General features: G+C 38.6%; 1 protein-coding gene across 1 annotated transcript; it reads left to right on the top strand.

Annotated features, from left to right (window-relative positions):
- Positions 1–580: 580 nt before the first annotated feature.
- Positions 581–24,663, top strand: ZNF624 (zinc finger protein 624). The gene is made up of 6 exons (XM_012747993.2): positions 581–655; positions 9,148–9,236; positions 11,194–11,259; positions 13,951–14,077; positions 15,406–15,501; positions 21,973–24,663. Exons 2-6 carry the CDS (start codon positions 9,150–9,152, stop codon positions 24,192–24,194), a joined length of 2,598 nt encoding a protein of 865 aa, XP_012603447.2. The 5' UTR covers positions 581–655; positions 9,148–9,149; the 3' UTR covers positions 24,195–24,663.

The raw sequence follows: 24,663 nt of genomic DNA on the forward strand, positions 1-24,663 counted from the left end.
CCTCGAGGATTCTCAATTTGACCAGCTGTGAAGAATATGAACTTTGGACATTAAAACCATGGAATTGGGGCAAAGGGAATCATGTATTATTATCATCATCATTATCATTAATATTTAGATGAGTCGAGAAAGGAAGCTCAGGTTGAAAGACCCGGAAATTATAATGAAGACATGGTCGATTTTTCGGTCAAGAACTTGAATGAAAGACAAGCAAAAGCATGGACATACTTATCAACTCTGCTGGGGTCTGAGATTTCAACTAAATTGCAGAAGGCGCCCTAGCTGTTCTCCCAGTGGCTTTCTTCAGTCGCACCTAAATGTTCCAAGGCAAGGGTTCTGTCCTTTGTGTCTCTAGTGCTAGTGCATAATACATAATCATGATACATAATCATGATCATAATCATAGCCTCTCAGCAGAAACATCTCCAATTTGATGGAATCTTTTAGGTTACCCTAAGAGTAGATAAACAATTCCCTCAGGAATGCAGACAAAAGGGGCGGGGGGAACGCGGGCGCTGAGGATGCTGGGCACTGTAGTTCCGACGCCCTGCTGCGCAGGCGCAGTGGCCTGCCCGGAGGCCGGCCCAGCTGAGCCGGCGCCATTGCTGGAAGCGTTCCCGCCCTGCTCTGCGAGTGCCCTCAGTTCGGCCGCCAGGTACTCGTTGCCCCGGGCGCCAGGCCTCTGTTCCCGGCCGCCCCTCCCTCGGCGCTGGGCTCCCGGCGGCGTCCGGGGCGTGGCCGTTCCCTGCAGAGCCCCTGTCCCTGAGCGGACCCGCCCACCCCTGAGAGGCGATTGGGGCCGGGCCTCCTGCCTGGGCGTCGGCTGCGTCTCCACCCGGCCTCCCTCGTAGGGCGGTCCCCGACCCTATCCGGTCTCCTCTCTCGGTCGGAACGCGGGAACGGCCCAGGGGGCCTGGCTGCGCTGGGGTTGGACAGTGCGGGACGCGGGGCCGGGGCTGGAGCGCGACTAGGGCGGACGGGCCCCTGGCCGGACCTTCGCTGCCTTCCCGTCCCGCGCCTTTGCTGCAGTGAGGCGGGGAACCCCTGACTGCGCGGAGAAGGACACTTGGGGAAAGAGGGCGAGGCTGGCGGGAGTTCACATTGGGTGACCTGCGCTGCTCTTCTGAGCAACCCAAGCAGCTTTTCTTGGCGACCCATTTTATGGCATTTCAAACACCGTAACCACCTTTAAATCACTTGTCACTCATTCCCTGACATGACAATAGTATCATTGCATTGGTTGGGAAGTGCTGGACTGGTCCATAGCGCTGAAATTCTCAGCAAGAACAGTCCTGGACCCTTCATTATTTTTAAATAACTACACTGGCTTAGGAAGTGAAATTTCCTCCCTTTCTCTTGATACTTTTGCATTGGTTGGGAAGATAGCATCTAGAACAAAATATCTAGAAAAATTATGACTAGGGAAATATTATTGGCCTAGATATCTTCTGCATAATGTCAAAGGGGAAAGTGGAAACATACAATGGGTTTACTCTCATTTGCTAATAACTGATTCATTATGTTCAAGTGACTTGCCTATAGTCATAGTAGCCAAGCCAAGGTTAGAACCTGAGAATGTGGACTGCCTCTCTGGGATTTTATTGCTATACCAAACTTATATGTATATATAGATACTTCTTATTGTCTACTTGGAAAATACAGAAAGTAGGAAGAATGATAAATATCACAGCCCCAGGTCAGAGGTCTCAGTAGTTTGGCTTAGTCACTTGCAGTTTTTTTTCTATACATTATGTTTACACAATTGAGATCACGCTGAATATATTGTATGTTGAATAGTATTGTTTAATCTGATTATAAAATACAATGTTTATTGCACAATTTGGTTAAACATTTTACTAGCCTGATCTGCTTATTGCCAAGGAGGAGTTTATTAATCTTTACAAATTTAAAAAGAAATTCTAAATAATTAAACAGGTCATTCTTAATAAATTTTAAAGGTACAGAAAACCATTGCTTAGTTCCTTGGATTGAAATGTCTTATATTGCTCTTTGTAGATCTGCTTTAGTGTATGGGGAAAAAATATTATTATTATTTCTCTTGGTTCATTTTTTTCTTTGCAACCTTTTAAAACTGGACTACTTAACTTGAGGGTCAGTGTAGGCGTTGAGAGAGAGTCTTCAAGCTCCCTAAAAGAATATGCAACATCATTTAGGAATGTGCATTATTCTGGACAAGGTCAGATTTTCATGTGGGGTCCATAACGCCCAAAAAGTTAAGGTTTACTGGTGTTGTTATGTAGTCATTGTTGATATTTGTTAGAAAAGTTCCAATTATTGTTTTAAATTGTCTTCAAACTTAGCAAAGGTGTTGCTTCTGAACTGTGAGATGAGGAGTATTTAAAGGAACACCTGTCTTGAGGCAGAAACTCAGCTGAGGGAACTAGTGCAGGGCCACAGCTTTGCCTGGGCTCTAGAATCCTCTTGGTAAAACGTATTTCAATTGGATTTTCAAGTGTGTAAAGAGTTTTAATTTGAGGTTCAGGAGTTGACTTTAGGACACTATTTAAGGTAAAAAAAAAAAAAACTAAGGTTCTTGTTGATACTGTAGATTTCTGTGCCTCACACCTAGAGTAAAGATCCAGATTTAGATCTTGGATGGAGCCAAAGAATTTCCTTTCTATTAAGTAGTTTTTTGCATTCTCAGATTTGAGACCCCTCTAATTATATGTGAGGGGGTTCTGGCAGAGAATTCATATTTTCATTAGATTTGCAAAGGGATCCATGACCTACAATAAATCTAGAGAAACACTAGTGTAAGATAAAACCACTTTTGTAAGACCATGAGATCCACAGAGGAAGGAAAAGAGAAAACTTTATTTTCAGAAGGAGAACAATCTGCATGTCCAGAGGGATGGGGAAGCTGGTTTGTATGTCTCACAGGGTCAGCCTTGCATACATATTGAGCAGGGTTGGGGGGAAATCTATGAATATTCATGAGGGAAGTCAGGCAGTGCACAGTGGGTAAGCATAATGTAACATATATTCCATATTCATTTCAGGGTGAGGTTTTAGCATTAAAATGAGGTGGAATTTGGCTCTTTACATCAAAAAGTAAGCTACAGGGCACAAAGACAGTTCCTGCAGTCTCTGTAAGCTGGCTGAAACTGGCTTTAGGTCTGGCTGCCATGTATCAGTAAACAATGTTTGTAGGACTGGTCCTTTGTCCAATCAGAGTTGTGGCCAGACCGCAAGGTGTAGGGGGAAGGTTCAGCTGCTGGTATCAGGTGATCTGTTGGGGTCAGCTGGGAAATTTTGTAGTTGTTTGGGCAATAGCTTGTTCCTGCTTAACTACAGGAAGGAAACCTTATGGCAGTTAGTAACAGAGGGATACTTGACTAACTCTGCTAGCCTTTAGACTCTGCTTTTGGTGTGGCTCATTTTAGCCACAGGGAGTCTATTTTGTCTGTTGGGGTATATTTTAACAACCTTGAGGCTTCAATAAAGGAATCTCCTCTGTTTTCTTTATCAAAGTCTTACCTCCACACTGCACTATTTTTCCTCCCTCAACTTCTCATTGTTTCTTTTCCACCGAAAGGTTTTCATTATACCTAGCGAAATCCAGTGTCATGGAACAGACTACTCACATATTTTCTTTTTTTTATTATTTTATTTTAGCATATTATGGGGGTACAAGTGTTAAGGTTACATATATTGCCCATGCCCCCCTCGAGTGAGAGCTTCAAGCATGTCCGTCCCCCAAATGTTGCACATCCTACTCGTTGTGGTTGTATGTACCCATCCCCTCCTCCCCCTTCCCACCCTCCCAACACCCGATAAATGTTACTCCTATATGGCCACTGAGGTGTTGATCCGTTAATACCAATTTGCTGGTGAGTACATGTGGTGCTTGTTTTTCCATTCTTGAGATACTTCACTTAGTAGAATGGATTCCAGCTGCATCCAGGAATATACAAGAGGTGCTATATCACCATTGTTTCTTTTTTTTTTTTTTTTGAGACAGAGTCTCGCTTTGTTGTCCAGGCTAGAGTGAGTGCCGTGGCGTCAGCCTAGCTCACAGCAACCTCAAACTCCTGGGCTCGAGTGATCCTTCTGCCTCAGCCTCCCAAGTAGCTGGGACTACAGGCATGCGCCACTATGCCCGGCTAATTTTATATATATATATCAGTTGGCCAATTAATTTCTTTCTATTTATAGTAGAGACGGGGTCTCGCTCTTGCTCAGGCTGGTTTTGAACTCCTGACCTTGAGCAATCCGCCCGCCTCGGCCTCCCAAGAGCTAGGATTACAGGCGTGAGCCACAGCGCCTGGCCACCATTGTTTCTTAAAGCTGAGTAGTACTCCATGGTATACATATACCACATTTTATTAATCCACTCATGAATTGATGGGCACTTGGGTTGTTTCCACAACTTTGCAATTGTGAATTGTGCTGCTATAAACATTCGAGTGCAGGTGTCTTTTTCATAAAGTGACTTTTGATCTTTTGGGTAGATGCCTAGTAGTGGAATTGCTGGATCAAATGGTAGATCTACTTGTATCGCTTTAAGGTATTTCTATATTGCTTTCCACAGAGGTTGAACTAGTTTTCAGTCCCACCAGCAGTGTAGGAGTGTTCCTATCTCTCCACATCCAGGCCAACATTTGTTGTTTGGGGACTTTTGGATAAAGGCCATTCTCACTGGGGTTAAGTGATATCTCATTGTCGTTTTGATTTGCATTTCTCTGATGATTAGAGATGTTGAGCATTTTTTCATATGTTTGTAGGCCATTATTCTGTCTTCTTTTGAGAAGTTTCTGTTCATGTCCTTTGCCCATTTTTTGATAGGGTTGTTTGATTTTTTCTTGCTGATTTTCCTGAGTTCTAAATAGATTCTAGTTGTCAGCCCTTTATCAGATGTGTAGCTTGCAAAAATTTTCTCCCATTCTGTGGGTTGTCTGTTTGCTCTCTTGATGGTTTCTTTGGCTGTGCAGAAGCCTTCTAATTTGATCAGGTCCCATTTGTTTATATTTGTTGCTGTTGTGATTGCCTTTGGGGTCTTCTTCATAAATTCTTTGCCTAGGCCAATGTCTAGAAGAGTATTTCTAACATTTTCCTCTAGAATTCTAATAGTTTCACACCTAAGGTTCAAATCTGTTACCCAACGTTAGTTGATTTTTGTGAGAGGTGAAAGGTGTGGGTCCTGTTTCAGTCTTCTACATGTGGCTATCTAGTTTTCCCAGCACCATTTATTGAATAAGGATTCTTTTCCCCAATGTATGTTTTTGTAACACTGTCTTGAGTACTTCTTGAAGGGCTGGTCTTGTCTTGGTGAAGTCCCTCAGTGTTTGCTTATCTGAGAATGTCTTGATTTCTCCTTAATATACAAAAATTAGTTTTGCAGGGAATAAGCTTCTAGGCTGGGCATTGTTTTGTTTCAGGAGAGTGAGAATGGGGCCCCAGTCTCTCCTTGCTTGTAGAGTCTCAGTAGAGAAGTCTGGTGTTATTAGGATTGGCTTTCCTTTGTATGTTACTTGCTTCTTTCATCTTACAGCTCTTAGAAGGGCCTCTTTAGTTGATATTTTGGTCAGTCTGATGACTGCATGTTGTTAAGTCTTCCTATTTGCATTGAATCTCCCAGGGGTCCTCTGAGATTCTTGAAATTGTATATGGAGATTTTTAGCAAGGCCTGGGAAATTTTCCTCTATTATATCTTCAAAAAGCTTGTCCAACCCTTGTGTGTTTTCTTCTTCCCCTTCTGGTAACCCTATGATCCTCACATTAGGTTTCTTCACATAATCCCACATTTCTTGTAGGCTTTGCTCTTTTCTCTTGTTTCTCTGCTCTGTCTCTGTGACTGATTTATTTAATTGGAAGGTATTAATTTCAATCTCTGAGATTCTTTCTTTTGTTTGATCTGCACTGTTCTTGAGGCTTTCCACTGTATTTTGTAGTTCCCTGAATTGATTCTTCATTTCCAGGAGTTCAGTTAAACTTTTCTTCATGCTGTCGATTTCTTTAGTGAACTTTTGTTCCAGGTCCTGGAGGCTTTTTGTGGTTTCTTCGTGTTGGTTATTGAGTTGTTCTTGCAGGTCATTGAATTTTCTTAGGATCCACATTCGAAATTCCTCTTCTGTCATTTTGGTTGCCTGATTTTGGTCTGTTTCTGTTTCTGATTTGTGTCTGTTTCTAAGGGGCTGGGGCTCCTCTTTGGGGGTGTGGTTTCCGTTTGGTTCTTCATATTTCCGGAGTTCCTTTGCTGATTTCTTCCCGTGTCGATCAGTTGTTTCTTCTTTTCTTTAGGTTTTTGTTTGGGTATTCACATGCCTTGTTTAGTTTCTGAGCTGGTAGGTGGTTTCTGTGGGTGAGATTTGACCACTCCCTGTATGATGCGTCAGTAGGTGCCATGAAAAGGGTGTGCAGAATGTCCTCCCTGTCAGTAGGTGGCGCTTGCTCCGGGGAACAGGCTACGCTGTTGTTTTTGTGTCCTGTAACCAGCTCTTGTTCCTCTAGAGAGGCACTCTAGTGCCTCAGGTGGTGGGTGGGGCCCTGGGACTTCCAGGTGTGTCCTTTTCTCCCCCTCAGTGAGGGCTGGTCTAGGAGAGAGTCTGGGCGGAGCTGGGTTGGGTCAGCCTGCCCTCAGGCACCACCAATGCCGTTAGCAGGGGTCAAAGTTCTGGTCTCTGCTTCCAGGAAAAGCTGTCAGGGAGGGGCTGGGCTCAGTCAGAAAGTCTAAGTGTGGGGTGGGACTGTCTGAGACCCGCAGTCTGGAGAGGGCCTGGCTTCTTTCCACCCTCCCCAACTCCGCGGCTACTCCTGGGCTTCTGCCAGCAGGCCAGACCTCATGCCACTAGGCCTCCCCTGGCTGTGATGCCGGCCGGGAGGTTCCCTGCACAGGAACGCCACCTGGGCTGGGCGCACGGCCTCCCTTTGGGGGGAGGGTTGCCCTCTAGGACGCTGATCTGCCCCTGAAGGCACACACAACACAGTAGGCTGTTCACGTATACTTCTGTGCCCCGAGCAATGCGAGACCTGGGTGCACGGGATGTGGTCTGCAGGTCTGACCTCTGGGTCCCAGAGTTCAAACTATATCCCCACCAGGGAGAGGAGTGCCAGTCTCAATTCACCCACAGGGAGCCCAAGCTGGGTCTATGTCTCTCAGCCTCAGGGTCTGCCCCGTTCTCCTGGGATCACCGTGCCAGCAGCACCTGGGAGGGCTGGCGGGTAGGGAGCTCACCATCTGAGTTCCTCTCAGTCAGCTGTAGTGCCCCAAAAGTGAAGGTCTGTTCCCTGGAGGTGCCTCCAGCTGGTAGCTATATTGTCCCTTTTGGCAGCCACAGGTAGGGTTGGGGGAGGGGAGGAGGCAATATGGCGCCGGCTGCGCGGCTTGGGTCTGTGCACATGGAGCTGCCCTGTGGGAGTTGGGAGCCTGGTGCCCCGTCCGCTCCAGGCTTACCACTCGCTGGCGGCAGCCGTCTCTGGGCTGGTGTCTGCAGGTCTCTCCACCCGCTGAGGAGCCCACCAACAGTCCAAGGTGCAGGGGAGGGGAGAGTTAACCACTTCACCTACCCTTGCCACTCGTCTCCGGGCTGCCCCAGAGGTCTCTGCTTCCAGTTCTCCTCTGCAACCTCCTCCCGTGGGTCTCCTGTGGTCTCAGGTACCCCTCCTTCCGACCCTTGTCCGGTGTTTGCTCATCTTCTTGCTTCTTTCTTCTAAATTCTGCTAGAATCTGTCTTTTTGGCAGAGACACTCTGTCTGGCAGTGTTTCTCATCCACCATCTTGCTTCTCCCTCTCACGTATTTTCTTGATTTAACTAAACCCTGGTCTCCTTTTTAAGTTAGAAAATTAATTTGGCAGCTTTCACAGTATAAGTTTCACTCTACGCATATCTGTCTCATTTCTTGGTATCTCTAATGTTCTTTGCATTTATGACAGCCTTGCTTTTATATTAATATTAATATTCTTTTTTTTTCAGAAGATAATGGTTAAGTACTGCAAGTATCATTTCAGATGATCTTCTGATTGGTATAAACTGTAAGGTTAGATTAAGTCCTGCTGTGTTTATTGAGCAAAAGCTGCTGAACCTTATGGGAAGCAAGGTGCACATTCAGTGCAGGAGTGGGTTGAGCATGTTTAAGCATAACAAAGTCCCTCACTGAAGGGCCGTATAGTTGCTTGTAACACTTTTTGCACAAGGTAGAGTTTCTCAAAAACTTGATATTTATTATGTCACTGCCCTTTATGAGACTAAGGCTATAGAAGCATTTATATTAACAGTCTGTACCATTGGTATACGGGAATACCATAAATCAGGCACCCTGGTTCTTGCACCAGACTCAGCAGCAGTATATCTCTTGTCAAAGTTAGACAAGCAGGACCAGTGCCCAGGCATACCTGAATAAAGTCTCTGCCACCCTGTTTCTCCACAGTATAAATCCTGTATTAGCCATGTACTTTTTTTAATATAAAAGGACTAATGCTTAATGCATTGTGCATTGAAGTTCATATCCCTTCTATTATTATTGTTTTTATCCCTGCTTCGTTTTTATTTAAGTTTGCCTGATACAGAAAGGATAAATATCTATTTGAATATGAGATTGGGAGGACATGTCAGAGTTTCTAATATCATTTAAATTTTGAAGTTGTAGTGTTTTCCTTATATGAAGCTGAGGTCTCTGAAAATTTTAGGAAATTGGCTTTTCACAGGAAAAGACAGAAAAAGATTTTTAGAATATTTGTTAGATTAGTAGGTGATTGTGGCAAAGATTGAATAATTTTCTTTCACTTCACACAGCATGTTGATTTAGTAGAAAAGGTACAGGCTTTGGAATTAGATTGATTTGGAGTCATGTATCTTCACGGCCTTGGGTAAATAGTTTAATTTGTCTTAGCTTCAGTTTCCTCATCTGTGGAATGGGAATACCATTCCTATTGAGTTAATGTGAAGATTAAATGAGAAAGTATTTTAAAGGCTCCTTGTACAATGTCTGGCCTGCTAGTGACTACATTTAACGGTATTAAAATATCAAGATCTCCAGGAGCAAGGATCTTTGTCCTTCACTGATCTCGGGGGTTACTTTTGTGTTTCCTTAGGGAGGTCGTGCTCACTTGTATGTCAGGATTCTAACTTGGTGAGTCTGAAATTCCCAAAGCAGGAGTGGTTTTCATGGCCTGTTTCTCTTCCTCAGAGATGTCTCTGCAAGACTCCACTCTTTCCAGAGAGGGGGACACAGAGGCAGACATTATGGCTGCTGTGGTTTTTTCAGCTGGACCTCAGGTAAGTTGGTATTTCCTCTTTTTCTGACCTGCTGTTTTGGTTTCAGAGTGTGTTTACTTTTCCTGAAGTCTTGTGACTTTCTACTTTATGCACACCCCTTCTAGGAACTGAACCAAATTGACCCATGAAAACTGGCTTCATCACAATAAAGGCTGTAATCTATAGGAGGATTCACTATACTTACTGAACCAAATATCTGGACATGTGATCTTTCCAAAAATATCTGGGCTGTCTTTAATGATGATAGGCATCTTCAGTTTTGATGTTAAATTTGTATTGTTCCCAGAAATTTTCAGTTATTTATGGGGTAGCAGAATGGAATATTTTTCAGTTGGAAATTTTTGTTCAGGAAATTTTTGGGGAAAAAATATGTACACAAACACACACACACACATCCCTAACCCTAATTCGTAGGGACTATTCCCCTAGTGCTACTCTCAGTGACCTCTTTTCTACTCATTAAGAAGTGATCAAACTTAATAGATGACATTGAGGGAAAGAACATGTTTAAGGTACAGGGCATGGCTGTAGAGAGGTTACAGTCCCATTGAGGTAAGGCATACAAAAAGAATAGTTACATAATCTATTCAGGTGAATAGTAGTTGCTTAGCAGTATGATAAAGATTATGAGTGCTATGTAAGGAAAGAGAAGGAAAGAGAGTGTGGTCACAGGAAACTCATGAGGATAGATAGATTTAAGCTGGTACCCAATTAGAAGGGGGATTTAAATTGACATAAAGTGAGGATACTTCAGGTGAAAAAGGAGTTTAAGGGCAAAGCTCAGGGGCAGAGAACAGTAGGTGAGCTAGTGATTCAAATCGGAAAGTTGTGACAGGGCTGGAAATTAGATATTTAAGATGAATCTTTTAATGTTTCCCTAAAGAAATTTAAATGTACGTGTATGTGTGTGTGATTGAGTGTATTTGGAATGAGTATTAATGTGATAAAAGCTGTGTTTTAGCAGTGACTTTTTGAAATAGGGGATTCTGAAGAAAGGTAATACCAACAAATATAATTGTAATATATATTGTAATGATCTGTAATAACCTGTAGTAGTGATCTTTTATTCTTTGTAGCCATAGTGTGTAACATGTAAATAGTCCTTAAAACATACCCCTGAAAAGATAAATTATGAAATGTGGCACTTGATCACTAGGTTCACCCATATTTTTCTAGTCACATATCACAGCCTGATCAAGCCCATCCTTAATTACCAGAGATTGAGGGTTCATATCAGCATTAATTTTCTGGAAACTGAATATTTACTTTTTTAGACAAGGACTTGGGAGGGAGCAGCTAGGATAACATTTTTTCCTAATGAAATTTAAGTGTATAGTTTTATTGCCTATAATTTTTTAAATGACAAAATCTGAATACATAACCACCATTAGAAGGTAAAATAAAATTTCTTTTTATTTATGAAATCAGGCCTTCATGTAGATATAGTTTTTAAGGTTTGGAAGAAAACAATGTTATGAGGGGTTGCTGAAATATTTCTTGAGAGACTACTGAATTGTGTCCCCCCTAGACTCGGTAATAATTTTTCAATTGCAGAAAACAGATGATATTAATAGGTTTTGAATATTATTCTTGAGCAAGATAGATAGCAAGATAGAAATAGAGTTCATCCCCATATGAAAAAGCAGAATTGTGAAGTGTCTGACAGGCCTTTATTATAAGTTTACTTTTGTTTTGATAGGTTCGTTGTTAAAGGCTGCCTGTAAAATCATGCAGTTATATCTTGTTCAATCATGTCTGTGTTTGTCGTTGTCTCAAACAAGGGGAAAGAGGATTATAGTTGAATGTTACATAGTACCTTAATTTCAGTCCTAAGTAAAACCATAAAAGAGGTCATCCCACATACACCACATCCGTGTGGCTTGGTGGCGCTTGTTGAGGCTCTGTCATAGGTCATAGGCAGCTTTTCACTGAGTGTTCTTATCCTGTGTCCCTTTAGAGTTCTGAAGTTACCCAGCCAGATGAAGATCTTCACTTTCAGGAAGAAGAAACAGAATTGGTAAAGGTAATACCTAAGCTCTTATATGTGAGATAAATAAAGAGAAAATGCCTCTTTTATTTCCCCTAATTCTTAATGTTTCCAGTTAATTGCAAGTTCACAATTAATGTTATATTTGATAGATGTGATATTCCCAGGGCTTGTGGTATTAACCTAACAAATTTCATTTCTCTCAGAGGTGCCAGCCCTAATCTCGTAGATAGTAAAACATCATAATTGCTAAGGACAAAGTATCCTATCATCATAGTCAATTCTTGCTTTGCATTGTAAGATCCAATACTGTACTATTAAAAATATCAAGAATATGTCAACATTGGTGAATATGGTCTTAAGATAGGTTTAAGTTGGTTTAGATACTTTATTTCATTATATTTGTAAAGCTTTCTTATTTGTGAGTACAGAATACACTTGATTTTTCTAGAAAAAATAAAAATTAAAAATTTATTGTTAGGAAAAATTATCCAAAACTTAGAAATAAGGCAAAAGATAAACATATGCCATTTAATTGTCATATTAGACCATTGTCTCACAAGCCTGTCTAAGGGTTATCCAACATGGCAAAGGAAGGTTCCATTGTTTGACTGTGTTTCAAGCCTTAATTCTCACTTCCACATTCTATAACAGCATTTGATTTGTTCTTTTTTAATTAATTAATTTTTTTTTAGAAAGTCTCGCTCTGTTGCCCAGCTAGAGTGCTGTGATGTCAAGCCTCGCTTACAGCAACCTCAAACTCCTGGGCTCAAGCGATCTTCCTGTCAACCTCCTGAGTAGCTAAGACTACAGGCACATGCCACCACACTCAGCTAATATTTTTCATTTTTAGTTGCCCGATTGACTTTTTTTCTATTTTTAGTAGAGACAGGGTCTTGCTCTTGCTCAGGCTGGTCTTGAACTCCTGAGCTCAAACCATCCACCTGCCTCAGCCTCCCAGAGTGCTAGGATTACAGGTGTGAGCCACTGCACCCAGCCTGATTTTTTCTTCACATAACATAACTTTCTGATTTTTCATGATTATTTCTTTACCTGATTTTCCCCTTAGAAGCAAAAAATATTATTTTCTGGAAGTATTTTTAATAATAATTTATTAAAATATTACCATTAATAATAATTTTAAGGTAATACCATAAAATCCATAAAGTGTACATTTCAGTGGGTTTTAAATATATTCAGAGTTGTACAGCCATCACTGCTAATTCCAGAACTCTCCATCACCCCCAAAAAGAAATCCTATACCCATTAGCAGTATTCTCCATTCCCCCTCCTTACAGCCTCTGACAACCACTAATCTGTCTCTATAGATTTGCTTATTCTGGACATCTCATATAAATGTAATTATATAATATATAGTCCTTTGTGACTGACTTCTTTCACTTTAGTATAATGTTTTCAAGGTTCATCCGTGTTGTAGGATGTGTCAGTGTTTCATTCCTTTTTATGGCCAAATAATGTTCAATTGTATAGTTCTACCACATATTGTTTATCCATTTGTCAGTTGATGGATATTTGAGTTGTTTCCACTTTGGGGCAGTTAATAATGATGCTATGAACATTTGTGTACAGGTTTTTGTGTGAGCATGTTTTCATTTCACTTGGATATATACACCTAGGATTGTAATTGCTACATCATGTAATAATTCTATGTTAAACCACTTGCGGAGCTGTCAGATTGTTTTCCAAAGCAGATGTGCCATATTATATTCCCTCCAGCAATGTATGAGGGATGCGATGTCTCTACATCCTCAACAACACTTGCTAATGTCTATCTTTTTGATTATACACATCTTGTTAGGAGTGAAATGGTATCTTATTGCATCTTATAGCATCTTATCATTTTCCTAATGACTAGCGGCTTTGAGCATCTTTTCATGTCTGTATTGGCCATATGTGTGTCTTCTTTGAATAAATGTCTATTCAAGTCCTTTGCCCATTTTTTATTGATTATTTGTCTTTTTATTTTTGAGTTGTAAGAGTTTCGTTATATGTTCTAGATACAACTCTTTTATCAGATAAATGGTTTGTAAATATTTTCTTACATTCTGTGAATTGTCTTTTTGAGTTTTTAATGATGTTCCTTGAAGCATAAAAGTTTTTAATTTTGATGAAATCCAACTTATCTGGTTTTTTTTCTTTTGTCTATTATGCTTTTGGTGTCATATCTAAGAATCCATTTAAAGGTCATGGAGATTTTTCTCTATCTTTCCTTCTATGAGTTTTATATTATAGTTTTAGTTATTATGTTTAGGTCTGTAGTCCATTCTGAGTTAATTTTATATATCATCTGAGGTAGAATTCAGCTTTATTCTTTGGCATGTGAATATCCAGTTGTCTCAGCACCGTTTGTTGAAAAGACTATTCTCCCCCATTGAATTGTCTTAATACCCTTGTTGAAAATCAACTGAACATAAATGTAAGGATTTATTTATAGACTCTCAATTATCTTCCATTGATGTAAATATTAACATCTATCAAAAAATCCTGCTATCAGGTTATACTCTGAAGATGGAATAAGCTTCCTTTTATGGTTTTAAGTTCTTGTCACTGGAGAGATTCCTATATCCTATAAGGGATGAACTGGTTGACCTACATAATCATTTAGTGATTCTGATTTCTGGAGTTCTTCCCCAGTTTTCTATGTAATAGTCTGCCTAACAAGTGTAATTGTATAGTCTCTGTTTGATCACAGTGTAATTATTTCAGGAATCAGTGACATTCAAGGATGTGGCTGTAGACTTCACACTGGAGGAATGGAGGTTATTGGACCCTACACAGAGGAACCTGCACAAGGAAGTGATGCTAGAGAATTACAGGAATCTGGTCTCCCTGGGTAAGGGTAATGTATCTTTGTGCTGATGTACCTGCCCATTAGACCAGGTTTGCCCAAAATACAGAGCCACTGAAGTACTTAATTGAATTTTGGTTTAGAGTTTAGGCATCAAAATCTCTTAATTTTAGGGGCACGTTGTTGGGAGTTATGCTATTTCTTATTCTTAACCAAATGGTCTGCCCACTTTAAGACAAGAATTACACATTTCATTGGCATCTTGGAGATTGTTAACAATCCCACAGATTTTGTTTTTTTTTTTGAGACAGAGTCTCGCTTTGTTGCCCAGGCTAGAGTGAGTGCCGTGGCATCAGCCTACCTCACAGCAACCTCACACTCCTGAGCTCAAGCAATCCTGCTGCCTCAGCCTCCCAAGTAGCTGGGACTACAGGCATGCACCACCATGCCTGGCTAGTTTTTTCTATATATATTAGTTGCCCAATTAATTTCTTTCTATTTATAGTAGAGACGGGGTCTTGCTCTTGCTCAGGCTGGTTTCGAACTCCTGACCTCGAGCAATCCGCCCGCCTTGGCCTCCCAAAGTGCTAGGATAATCCCACAGATTTTGAACCAAAGTTTTTTCTAACCACTTCCATAAATAGGAGCTATCAGTACCTCTAAAAAGAAAGGAACAAATTCATTTTCATATTATTTCAATGATCTATTATCCCACCAAACCAGGATCATAGTGTTGAGCTCCTTTGAGATACCTTTGTAATGATCTAACGTCACTGTACAATAGAGCATTCTGCTATGATAGAAATGTTCTATAGCTGTACTGTCCAATATGGCAGCCACTAGCTACTTGCTAATTTGGGTAGTCCATCTGAAGAACTGAATTTTAAATTTTACATTTTTTTGAGACAGGGTCTTGCTCTCTTGTGTGGGCTAGTCTGCAGTGGCATCATCATAGCTCACTGCAACCTCAAAAACCTGGGCTCAAGAAATCCTTCTGCCTCAATCTCCTAAGTAGCTGGGACTATAGGCACACACCACCCCACCTAGCTAATTTTTCCATTTTTTATGGAGAACAGGATCTGGCTCTTGTTCAGGCTGGTCTGGAACTCCTGGCCTTATGTGGTCCTCCCACCTTGGCCTCCCATAGTACTAGGATTTTAGGCATGAGCCACTGCACCTGGCCTCAAATTTAATTAATTTAAATTCAAATTTAAATAGCTACATGTGGCTTTTGGCAACTGTATTGGACAGTGCAGCTCTAAAACTTTCTGTAATGGCCATTCTGCACAGAAAATTAAAAACTGAGACTGCATTGGGTGCGATAGTTCTTCTGCACCACTCTAATCAAATCCTATTTATTTTTCTATGACTAGGACTTGCAGTTTTCAAACCAGACATGATTTCCTATTTGGAGAATGGGAAAGGACCATGGGCCCTGGTGAAAGAAATTTCAAGAACCTCCTATGCAAGTGAGTTAATCAGAACCAGGAAGATGGGATTTATTTTAAGTAACAGGTCAACAGAGCATCTGAAGTATTTGGGGGGTACCTTTGCTCAAAACTGTCTCAGAGGAAAAGCTCCCCATGTCTCTCAGCCATCCCTGTCACTCCTTTGTCTCTCCTCCTCTCTCGGTCCTCCACTTTTGGTTCCCTATCCCATCCTATTCTGCTTTCTTGGGGACATGATTTTCATAATTATTCCTTCATTTCTTCTTTATTCAAACATGCATAAAATATCCCTTTCAGGTCTATCCTCTCTAGTTAACTTTATGTTTTTCTCATTTGTTTCACCATTATCTGACATTTCTTCCTTCATTTTCTTGAAAATGCTCTCTTAAGGGTCCCCACTGATTTTGTTTTAACATAAACCTATTTACTCATTATTCAACTTTCTTCACCAGTAAGCCTGCTGAAACCTTGGGGGAACCCTCTTCCCCCCTTCCAGGTTCTTAACTAATTGGGAATGCAAGCAAGGAATCAGTTGAGAATCAAAATACAATATTCATTTATTTAATCAGTGTTTATTATACATCTATATGCTGTAAGGTACTAGGGCTTACAATGGTGAATAAAATGGACCGGGTGCCTGCCCTCATGAAGATTCAACTTTGAGCAATCGATAATTAGCAAGTAAATAAATAAAAACAATCTAAATGGTAGCTACAATGCCTTTCAGCTATGAGATAAACCGGGGAACAGGAAAGAGTACTTGGGGTGATATGAGGGTGCCTCCCTCAGACAGGGTGCTCAGGGGAGCCTCTGAGGAGTGACATTTAAGCTGAGGCCTGACGGGTCAGAAGAAGCCAGCAGAGGCCAGAGGAGAAGAGCAGCATTCCAGGCGGAGGGCACAGCAATGCCAAGGGCCTGATACAGAAAAGTATGTCATGTGTTCTGGAAATCAAAGGAAGCTGTTGTGACAGAAGTGAGGGGAAGCTGGTACAAAGTAAGATTAGAGTTAGGAGCCTGCCATGCAGGGTCTTGTAGATGATGTGAGGGCAAAAGCATGGAAAGATTTAATTAAGGATTTTTAGAAAATAACCCTATTTATAGAGATTGAGCTTCAGGGTGCATAAAGCAGGCAGTAAGGTAAAGTTACAATAGTCTAGGCAAGAGATGACAGTAACTTTGATTAGGGTGATGGTAGTGGAGATGAAAAGAAATAATTAGAATCTAGTTCATTTCAGTATTCATTTTATTATGATGCCATCCACAACTAGTATATATACTTAAAAGAGTAAGTGAAAGGTAGACATTGGAGATAGTTTTAAACAACCCTTTAGAAAAGGGATTTTTCCCCCTGGGAAGAGGAAGAGAGAAATAGGGAAGCAGCTAGAGGAAAGAATGGAGTCAAGGACACTCAGCCAGGTGTGGCGGCACATGCCTACAGTCTCAGCTACTTGGGAGGCTGAGGCTGGGCTTGTGGGAGGTTGTGGGGAGGATCTCTTGAGCCCAAGAGTTCAAGGCTGCAGTGAGCTATAATCATGATCCTGCTCCTGCACTCCAGCCTAGGTGACAGAACAAGACCTCATCTCTTAAAAAAAAAAATTTTAATGGAAGAAAAAGAAAAATACTCATTTTATTTTTGAGATGGAAGTTTCTATGGCATATGTGAGTGCTGACAGCATTATCTCAAAAGAGAGGGAGAAATTGATGTTGCCAGACAAAGAGAATCACTGAAGGACTAAAGTGTTTGTGGAGCTTGAAGGAGATGAAATCTAGAATGGAAAGGAAGAATTTACCTTTAATTTGCAGAGAGTTCTCCTCCTGTGTTGTAACACTGGGAACGATGGAGAAGATGGGTGCATGTGTAGGTCCACTGGTGGTGGGAAGATCGAGGCATCTATTGTGATAGCTTCCATATTTTCTAAAATGCGAGGCAAGGTCATCAGCATATAGTGAGGAAAGAGAGTTGTGAGAGAGGGGAAAGCGATATTTCTTATGGGGCACGGAATTCACCAGGAAGCCATCTGGGCCTCAAGCTTTTATTGTGAAAAGTGTTTAATTACAGCTTCTATATATTTACTACTTATAGGACTATTCATATTTGCTATTTATAATTTTCAGCCGAATGAATTATGTTTACTTAGGAATTGCTCGATTTAATCTAAATTTTAATTGTATTGGCATATTGTCCCCTGTTTATCTTTTAAATGTTTATATGGATCTGAAGTGATGTGTCACTTTTCATTTCTGATACTGATTTTTTGTGTCCTCTTTCTTTTTTGTCTCAATCAGTCTTGGGTTAATCAATATCATTTGGCTTTTAAAGAACCATTTTAAATTGTTTTTCTTATATATTTGATCTCTGATTTATTACTTTCTGCTCTTTATCATTTCATTTTCTTACCTTCTTAGAGTTTAATTTGTGGATCTTTTTTTCTGACTTCTTGAATTAGATACTTATACCATCGATTCTTGGCCATTCTTCTTTTCTGGTTATTTAGAGCTGTCAGGACTATATCACACTTTTTATGTGTCATCTTCATAATTTTTTAGTTTAAAATATTTAATAATTTTTATTGTGTTATCTTTGACCCTTGGGTTATTTAGAAGTTTTTTTCTTAATTTTGGGCCACTTAGGAATTTTCTAGTAATCTTGTTGTCTTTAATCCTACTGTGGTCAGAAAACGTGCTCTGTATTTTTTCAGGCTTTGCAGATTTCTTTAAAAACTTGCTTTATTTACCAAATGATAAATTTCTGTAAACATTTTGAGTGCCCTTGGAAAAATGTATAGTCTAGATATTGAGTACAGTGTTCTAAATATATCAAGAGGTTAGTATGTTAATTATGTTGCTAAAGTCTGTGTACAAAAGCTTATTCTCTCAGTTGAGAAAGATTTTTTTTAAGTCTGCTAGTGAGACTGTGAATACAAATTCTTATTTTAGTTCACTTAACTTTTTTCTTTATGTATTTTGAAGCTATGTTATTAGCTAAATGCAAAATTAGAGTTATTATATCTTTCTGGTAAATTGGACCTTTTGTCATCATGAAGTGTCTTACATGTTAATGGTTTTTGCATTGAATTCTATTTTGCCTGATATTAGTACTGTAGGATCCTTCCTTTGATTGTTGTTTGTATAGCTTCTTTCACTTATTCACTTTCACCTTCTATGTATCTTTGTATTTTATGTGTTTCTTTTATAAGTAGCATACTGTTAATTTTTTTTAACCAATCTGACAGTTTGTGTCTTTTGGAGTGTTCACTCCATTTGTTTGTAATACATTTACATAATCTTTAGCTCTGTCATTTAGCTGTGAAAGTGTTTTGCCTGTCCTTTGTTCTTTTTCTCCTCATTCATGCCTTCCTTTGGATTTATCACCTTTTATTGTTCTATTTTCTGCCTCTAATAATTTGGTAATTACAACATTTTAAGTTATTTTTTCAGTGGTTAATACTGAGATTAAAGCATGCATCCTTGATTCAATGTCTAATACAGGTTTTTCCTTCTTCACAAACAATATAAGGACTATAAAACAGCTTATTCCATTTAACCTCACTTATCTTTTTGAAGTTATATATTTTAATTCTATATATGTCAGATTACATATTCATTTAACACATTGACTACCATGTGAGTTGTATTTAACTCAGGCTAGTTTTGAGCCCAGGGCTGCATGAAGCAAAACCCTGCAGTTGGTTCATGAAAATCTTACTTGTTGATGTTCTTATTATTACAATTAATATTGACAATTTAATTCTAAAAACATAAATTCTGTGGCATATAACTCACTCACAGAAACAATCAAAAATAATAAATTAGAAAGAATTGTTTTGTTTTAATAAAACGCTGTGGCCCCAGGGAAAAATTTTATTTTCCTCGTGTGGTAGTCAGTACATTAAACTCACTCAAATTTTAACCTTTCCTTTCTCTTCATATTTTTTCATTGCTAAGCTTATATCTAAGATATTTTTCTTCTGCCTAATGAACAGCCTTTAATATTTCCTTTTATTCAGATATGTTTGTGCCATATTCTTTTCTCTCTTTTTTGCCTAAGACATCTTTATTTTGACTTTCATTTTTGGAGAATATTTTGCGTAAGACTTTGGGGTGGGGAACCTGCAGTCTTGGGGCCACATGTGGTTTTCTGGATCCTTGAGTGCAGTCTTTTGACTGAATCCAAATTTTACAGAACAAATCCTTTTAATAAAGAATTTAATAAAATTTTGAAGATATCATTTCATTTTTTTCTGCCTTACATAGAATCTGTTGAGAAGTGAACCATCCATCTAACGTAGGAGCCAGCAAACTTTTAATGTGAAAAGCAAGGCAGCAAATATGTTAGGCTTTGTGGGGTCATAGGTCTCTGTTGCAACTCTCCATTCTGCCACTGTAACACAAAAACATTCATAAGCAATATGTTAACCAGTGAGTATGGTTGTGTTCCACTAAAACTTCATTTATGGACTCTGAAATTTGAATTTCATATTATTTTAATATGTCACATTATATCATTCTTTTGATACATTTTTCAACCACTTAAAAATTTAAAATTTTTCTTACCTCACTGGCTATATAAAACTAGATGGTAGGATCTCACTTTCTGGGTTTCATTCTTCTCATTGTAATTCTTTAAGTCTTTCTAGCTTTTAGATGCTTTCAAACAGACTTTGTTTCTCTTTTTTATGCAGATTTCCTAATTGTTATCAGCAATAATGTTGGTCCAAATTACCTAGTCTGACATTACCAAAGTACATCTCTCTCAAATGTAAAAGTTTTTATTATTTTTTTATTGTTGTTGTTTGGGAGTGACATTTTGCTTTCACTCAAGAAAGATGAGGATTTAGCTTATACATATTAATGAAGTTTCTGCAAGTAAATTTTTTGAAGAAAATTTCTAGTTGCTAATATAATAACCTTTTTTCACCCTAAGCTTGTATACTTTTAGTAAATTTTATAGCAACTTTGCCTGCTTTACAAATTTATATTCTTTTGACCTTTTATTATTAGTTCCTTAATCCCAAGTTGGTGTTATAGATGTGTTTTCTATAGCTTTTATTCTGAAAGAAAAAAATTTTTGTCAGATATTGGCAATATAATGTCCTAGGACAACAAAAAAACATACTCAAATTAATTAAAACTATTGAAAGGTAAAAGAAAAACTGATAAAAAATAAAAGCAACAGCATGAAAGAAAATTAATTTAAATTTCATATAGGCAAAATAACTTAAACAAAATTAATTATTTAAAAAGTGAGTTTTAAAGTTATAAAATGATTCCACTACCAGAAAAGTTTTTTATTAAATTTGCTTTTAAACATTTAGATATGATTACCTTCAAGTGAATTAAAAATGTTTTAAAGTATAAAAGTGACATAGAAAATATTAAATTGCAAGGTTTGGTGTGATGGTTCATGCCTATAATCTGAACACCTTGGGAAGCCAAGGTAGGAGTATCACTTGAGGCCAGGAGTTCAAGAACAACCTGGGCAACAGAGCAAGACCCTATCTCTACAAAAAAAATAGACAAATTAGCCAAGTGTGGTGGTGCATGCCTGTAGTCCCAGCTACGCAGGAGGCTGAGGCAGAAGGATCACTTAAGCCCAGGAGTTTGAAGTTGCAGTGAGCTATGATGACTCCACTGCACCCTAGCCCAGGCAACAGACTGAGACCCTCAATCAACATCTGTCTCCCTCTCTCTCTCTCTTTCTCTCTCCATATGTATATATATATATAAGATATATATATCATATATATGTGATCACATATATATCACATATATATTTGTGCTATATATATCACATACAAACAAGTTGTAAGACCAGTAACCCGCAGTAGAATTTTTTTAATGAATTTTTGACAAATTGTCAGAAATTTTTTTAGGGTCCATAAAAAAGTTGCAAAAGCTACCCTTGATTAAGTAATTGTCACTATTTAAAATATCAGTAAGTATAAATATTAATTTTTGACTAGTTTGATGTTCAACTCACTTTTTGAAAATCAAAGTGTTTTCTTCTACAAAAGGTTTGTTATAAGGTATATACAAAGATTTGAATAAATTGTTCTTCCAGAGAAATTTGAGAAAGCCCTTACAACAATGCTAGTCAATCAAGAATGAGAACAAATAGACAGAAAGTATGATTAGGGACAAATGTCTGGTTTGTGGAGTAAATGGGCAGCAAGGAAGTGTGACAGTTTATGAAGAATACTCTCTAAAGAAGTTGACTCTAAAGGAAATGAGAAGAGGAAGAAATATTTGAGAGACTTAGATTCTAGGATGGTTACCATGAATGAATGTTTTTAATAGGAGAAAATCTAATTGAATTTGCCATTTTGGTTCTTGCTCAGCTAGCCTCCTTTAATCCTACCTTCTTCTTCCTAGAAAAAAAAATTAGTTTGAACTATATATTATCATCCCATTTTTCACTTTTATTACCCTGTTTAGTGAGATTTCTTCAGCTTAGGAAAGGAATTATTTGATTTTTCTCTTTTTATCTCCTAGACTTGGAGACCAAACCTGCAACCAAGAGTGCTACACTAACAGATGATATTCCTGAAGATTTATCACAGGAGGCCATAGTAGGGAAACTCACAGAGAGTGGTCTGTGGGATTCTAGAATGGGAGGATTATGGAAATTGAATGACAGGATATTAAGATTGCAAAATAGTCAGGAGAGTCATTTGAGTCAAAGAATAATTACACACAAGAAAACTCCCACTGATCAAAGAGATTTTAAATTTGGATCTGATCTTATTCCAGAACCAGCAGTTATCACAGAAGAGTCCCACAGCAAATGCCAAACACATGAGGAAAATTTCACAGAGAATTTAGATTTGATTACAAATACCCATTTGGGGAAGATAATTTGCAAGGTTACACAAGATAGCAAAGCCATAAGGCAAACTTCAGAACTTACTTTGGGGAAAAAGTCTAATAATAAAGAAAAACCCTATGAATGTAGTACATGTGGAAAGGCGTTTCGTTATAGGTCATTAGTCATTCAACATCAAAGAACTCACACTAAAGAAAAACCTTATGAGTGTAATGAATGTGGGAAAACATTCAGCCAGCTTTCATATCTCAGTCAGCATAAAAAAATTCACACTGGAGAAAAACCTTATAAATGTAATGAATGTGGAAAGGCCTTCATTGCTTCTTCATCACTTATGGTACATCAGAGAATCCATACTAAAGAGAAACCTTATCAATGCAATGTCTGTGGAAAATCATTTAGCCAGTGTGCCCGTCTTAATCAGCACCAGAGAATTCAAACTGGAGAGAAACCATATAAATGTAGTGACTGCGGGAAAGCTTTTAGTGACAAATCAAAACTTACAAGACATCAGGAAACTCACAATGGTGAGAAACCCTACAAATGTAATGATTGTGGGAAAGCCTTTAGGAATAAGTCATATCTTAGTGTACATCAGAAGACCCATACCGAAGAGAAACCATATAAATGCAATGAGTGTGGGAAATCTTTTAAGAACACCACAATTTTTAATGTTCATCAGAGAATTCATACTGGAGAGAAACCTTTTAGATGTAATGAATGTGGAAAAGCCTATAGAAGTAATTCAAGCCTTATTGTACATATAAGAACTCATACTGGGGAAAAACCCTATGAATGTAGTGAATGTGGGAAAGCATTCAACCGCATAGCAAATTTCACAGAACATCAGAGAATTCATACAGGGGAAAAACCCTATAAATGTAATGAATGTGGGAAAGCATTCATTAATTATTCATGCCTTACTGTCCACCACAGAATGCATACAGGAGAGAAACCTTATAAATGTAATGAATGTGGAAAGGCCTTCATGCGTTCTTCTTCTCTAATTATACATCAGCGTATTCATACTGAAGAGAAACCTTATCTATGTAACGAATGTGGGGAATCATTCAGAATAAAATCACACTTAACCGTACATCAGAGGATTCATACTGGAGAGAAACCATATAAATGTACCGACTGTGAGAGGGCATTCACCAAAATGGTTAATCTCAAGGAGCATCAGAAAATTCATACTGGAGTGAAACCCTATAAATGTTATGATTGTGGAAAATCTTTCAGGACTAAGTCATACCTTATTGTACATCAAAGGACACATACTGGAGAAAAACCCTATAAATGTAATGAATGTGAGAAAGCCTTCACTAATACATCACAGCTTACTGTGCATCAACGAAGGCATACTGGAGAGAAACCCTATAAATGTAATGAATGTGGAAAGGTTTTCACAAGTAACTCCGGCTTTAATACCCATCAGAGAACACATACTGGAGAGAGACCATTTAAATGTAATGACTGTGGGAAAGCATTTAGCCAGATGGTGCATGTCACAGAACATCAGAAAATCCATAGTGGAGAGAAGCCCTATAAGTGTGATGTCTGTGGAAAAGCCTTCAGGAGGGGTTCATACCTTACAGTGCATTGGAGAACACATACTGGAGAAAAACCCTATACCTGTAAGGAATGTGGAAAAGGTTGTATTACCCTATCACAGCTAACTCTACATCAGAGAATTCATACCGGAGAGAGGCCCTATAAATGTGAAGAATGTGGAAAAACCTTCAGAACAAACTCTGACTTTACTGTACACCTGAGGATGCATACTGGAGAAAAACCTTATAAATGTAATGAATGTGGAAAAGCCTTCAGGAGTAGTTCAAGCCTTACTGTACATCAAAAAATACATCAGAGAGAAACTCAGTTAACATAGAGAACAATAAGTCATTCATCCAGATGTCAGTGCCACAAGATGAATTTTATAAGCTATATTTTATGAATGTGGGAAAACTTAATTGAAAATTCACAGAAAATATACATTAAAGAGACACTCTATAAACATAATGAATGTGGAAAGCATTTAAGCATATTAAATCTTAGAAGTTATAAGAAAATTCCCACTAGAGAAAAATAATGGACAAATGGAAGCCTTCATTCAGATGCCATACTTTACTATTCTTCAAAGTATTTTCAATTAATTGCCTATTTATATATATTTGCCTATTTTTTGTTGGTTTATTTGCCTTTTCTTATAAACCCAGGCATACTTTTTATATATTTTAAATACTAATCCTTTGTTATTTGTGTGGCAAATATTTTTCTTAATCTAGCATTTGTCATTGTTTTTTAATAAAGCCACATTTTTATTTTTATAGTAAAATATTTATATCTTTTCCTTTTTA

Source organism: Microcebus murinus, chromosome 18 (genome assembly GCF_040939455.1).
Source record: "Microcebus murinus isolate Inina chromosome 18, M.murinus_Inina_mat1.0, whole genome shotgun sequence".
In the NCBI taxonomy this organism is placed as follows: domain Eukaryota; kingdom Metazoa; phylum Chordata; class Mammalia; order Primates; family Cheirogaleidae; genus Microcebus; species Microcebus murinus.

Bases quoted from the DNA above. Each gene is read 5' to 3' on its own strand.
- ZNF624 (XM_012747993.2), top strand. From the start codon at position 9,150: ATGTCTCTGCAAGACTCCACTCTTTCCAGAGAGGGGGACACAGAGGCA. The intron at 11,260-13,950 runs GTAATACCTAAG...TAATTATTTCAG, and splicing joins AAGAAACAGAATTGGTAAAG to GAATCAGTGACATTCAAGGA. The intron at 15,502-21,972 runs GTGAGTTAATCA...TTTATCTCCTAG, and splicing joins TTCAAGAACCTCCTATGCAA to ACTTGGAGACCAAACCTGCA.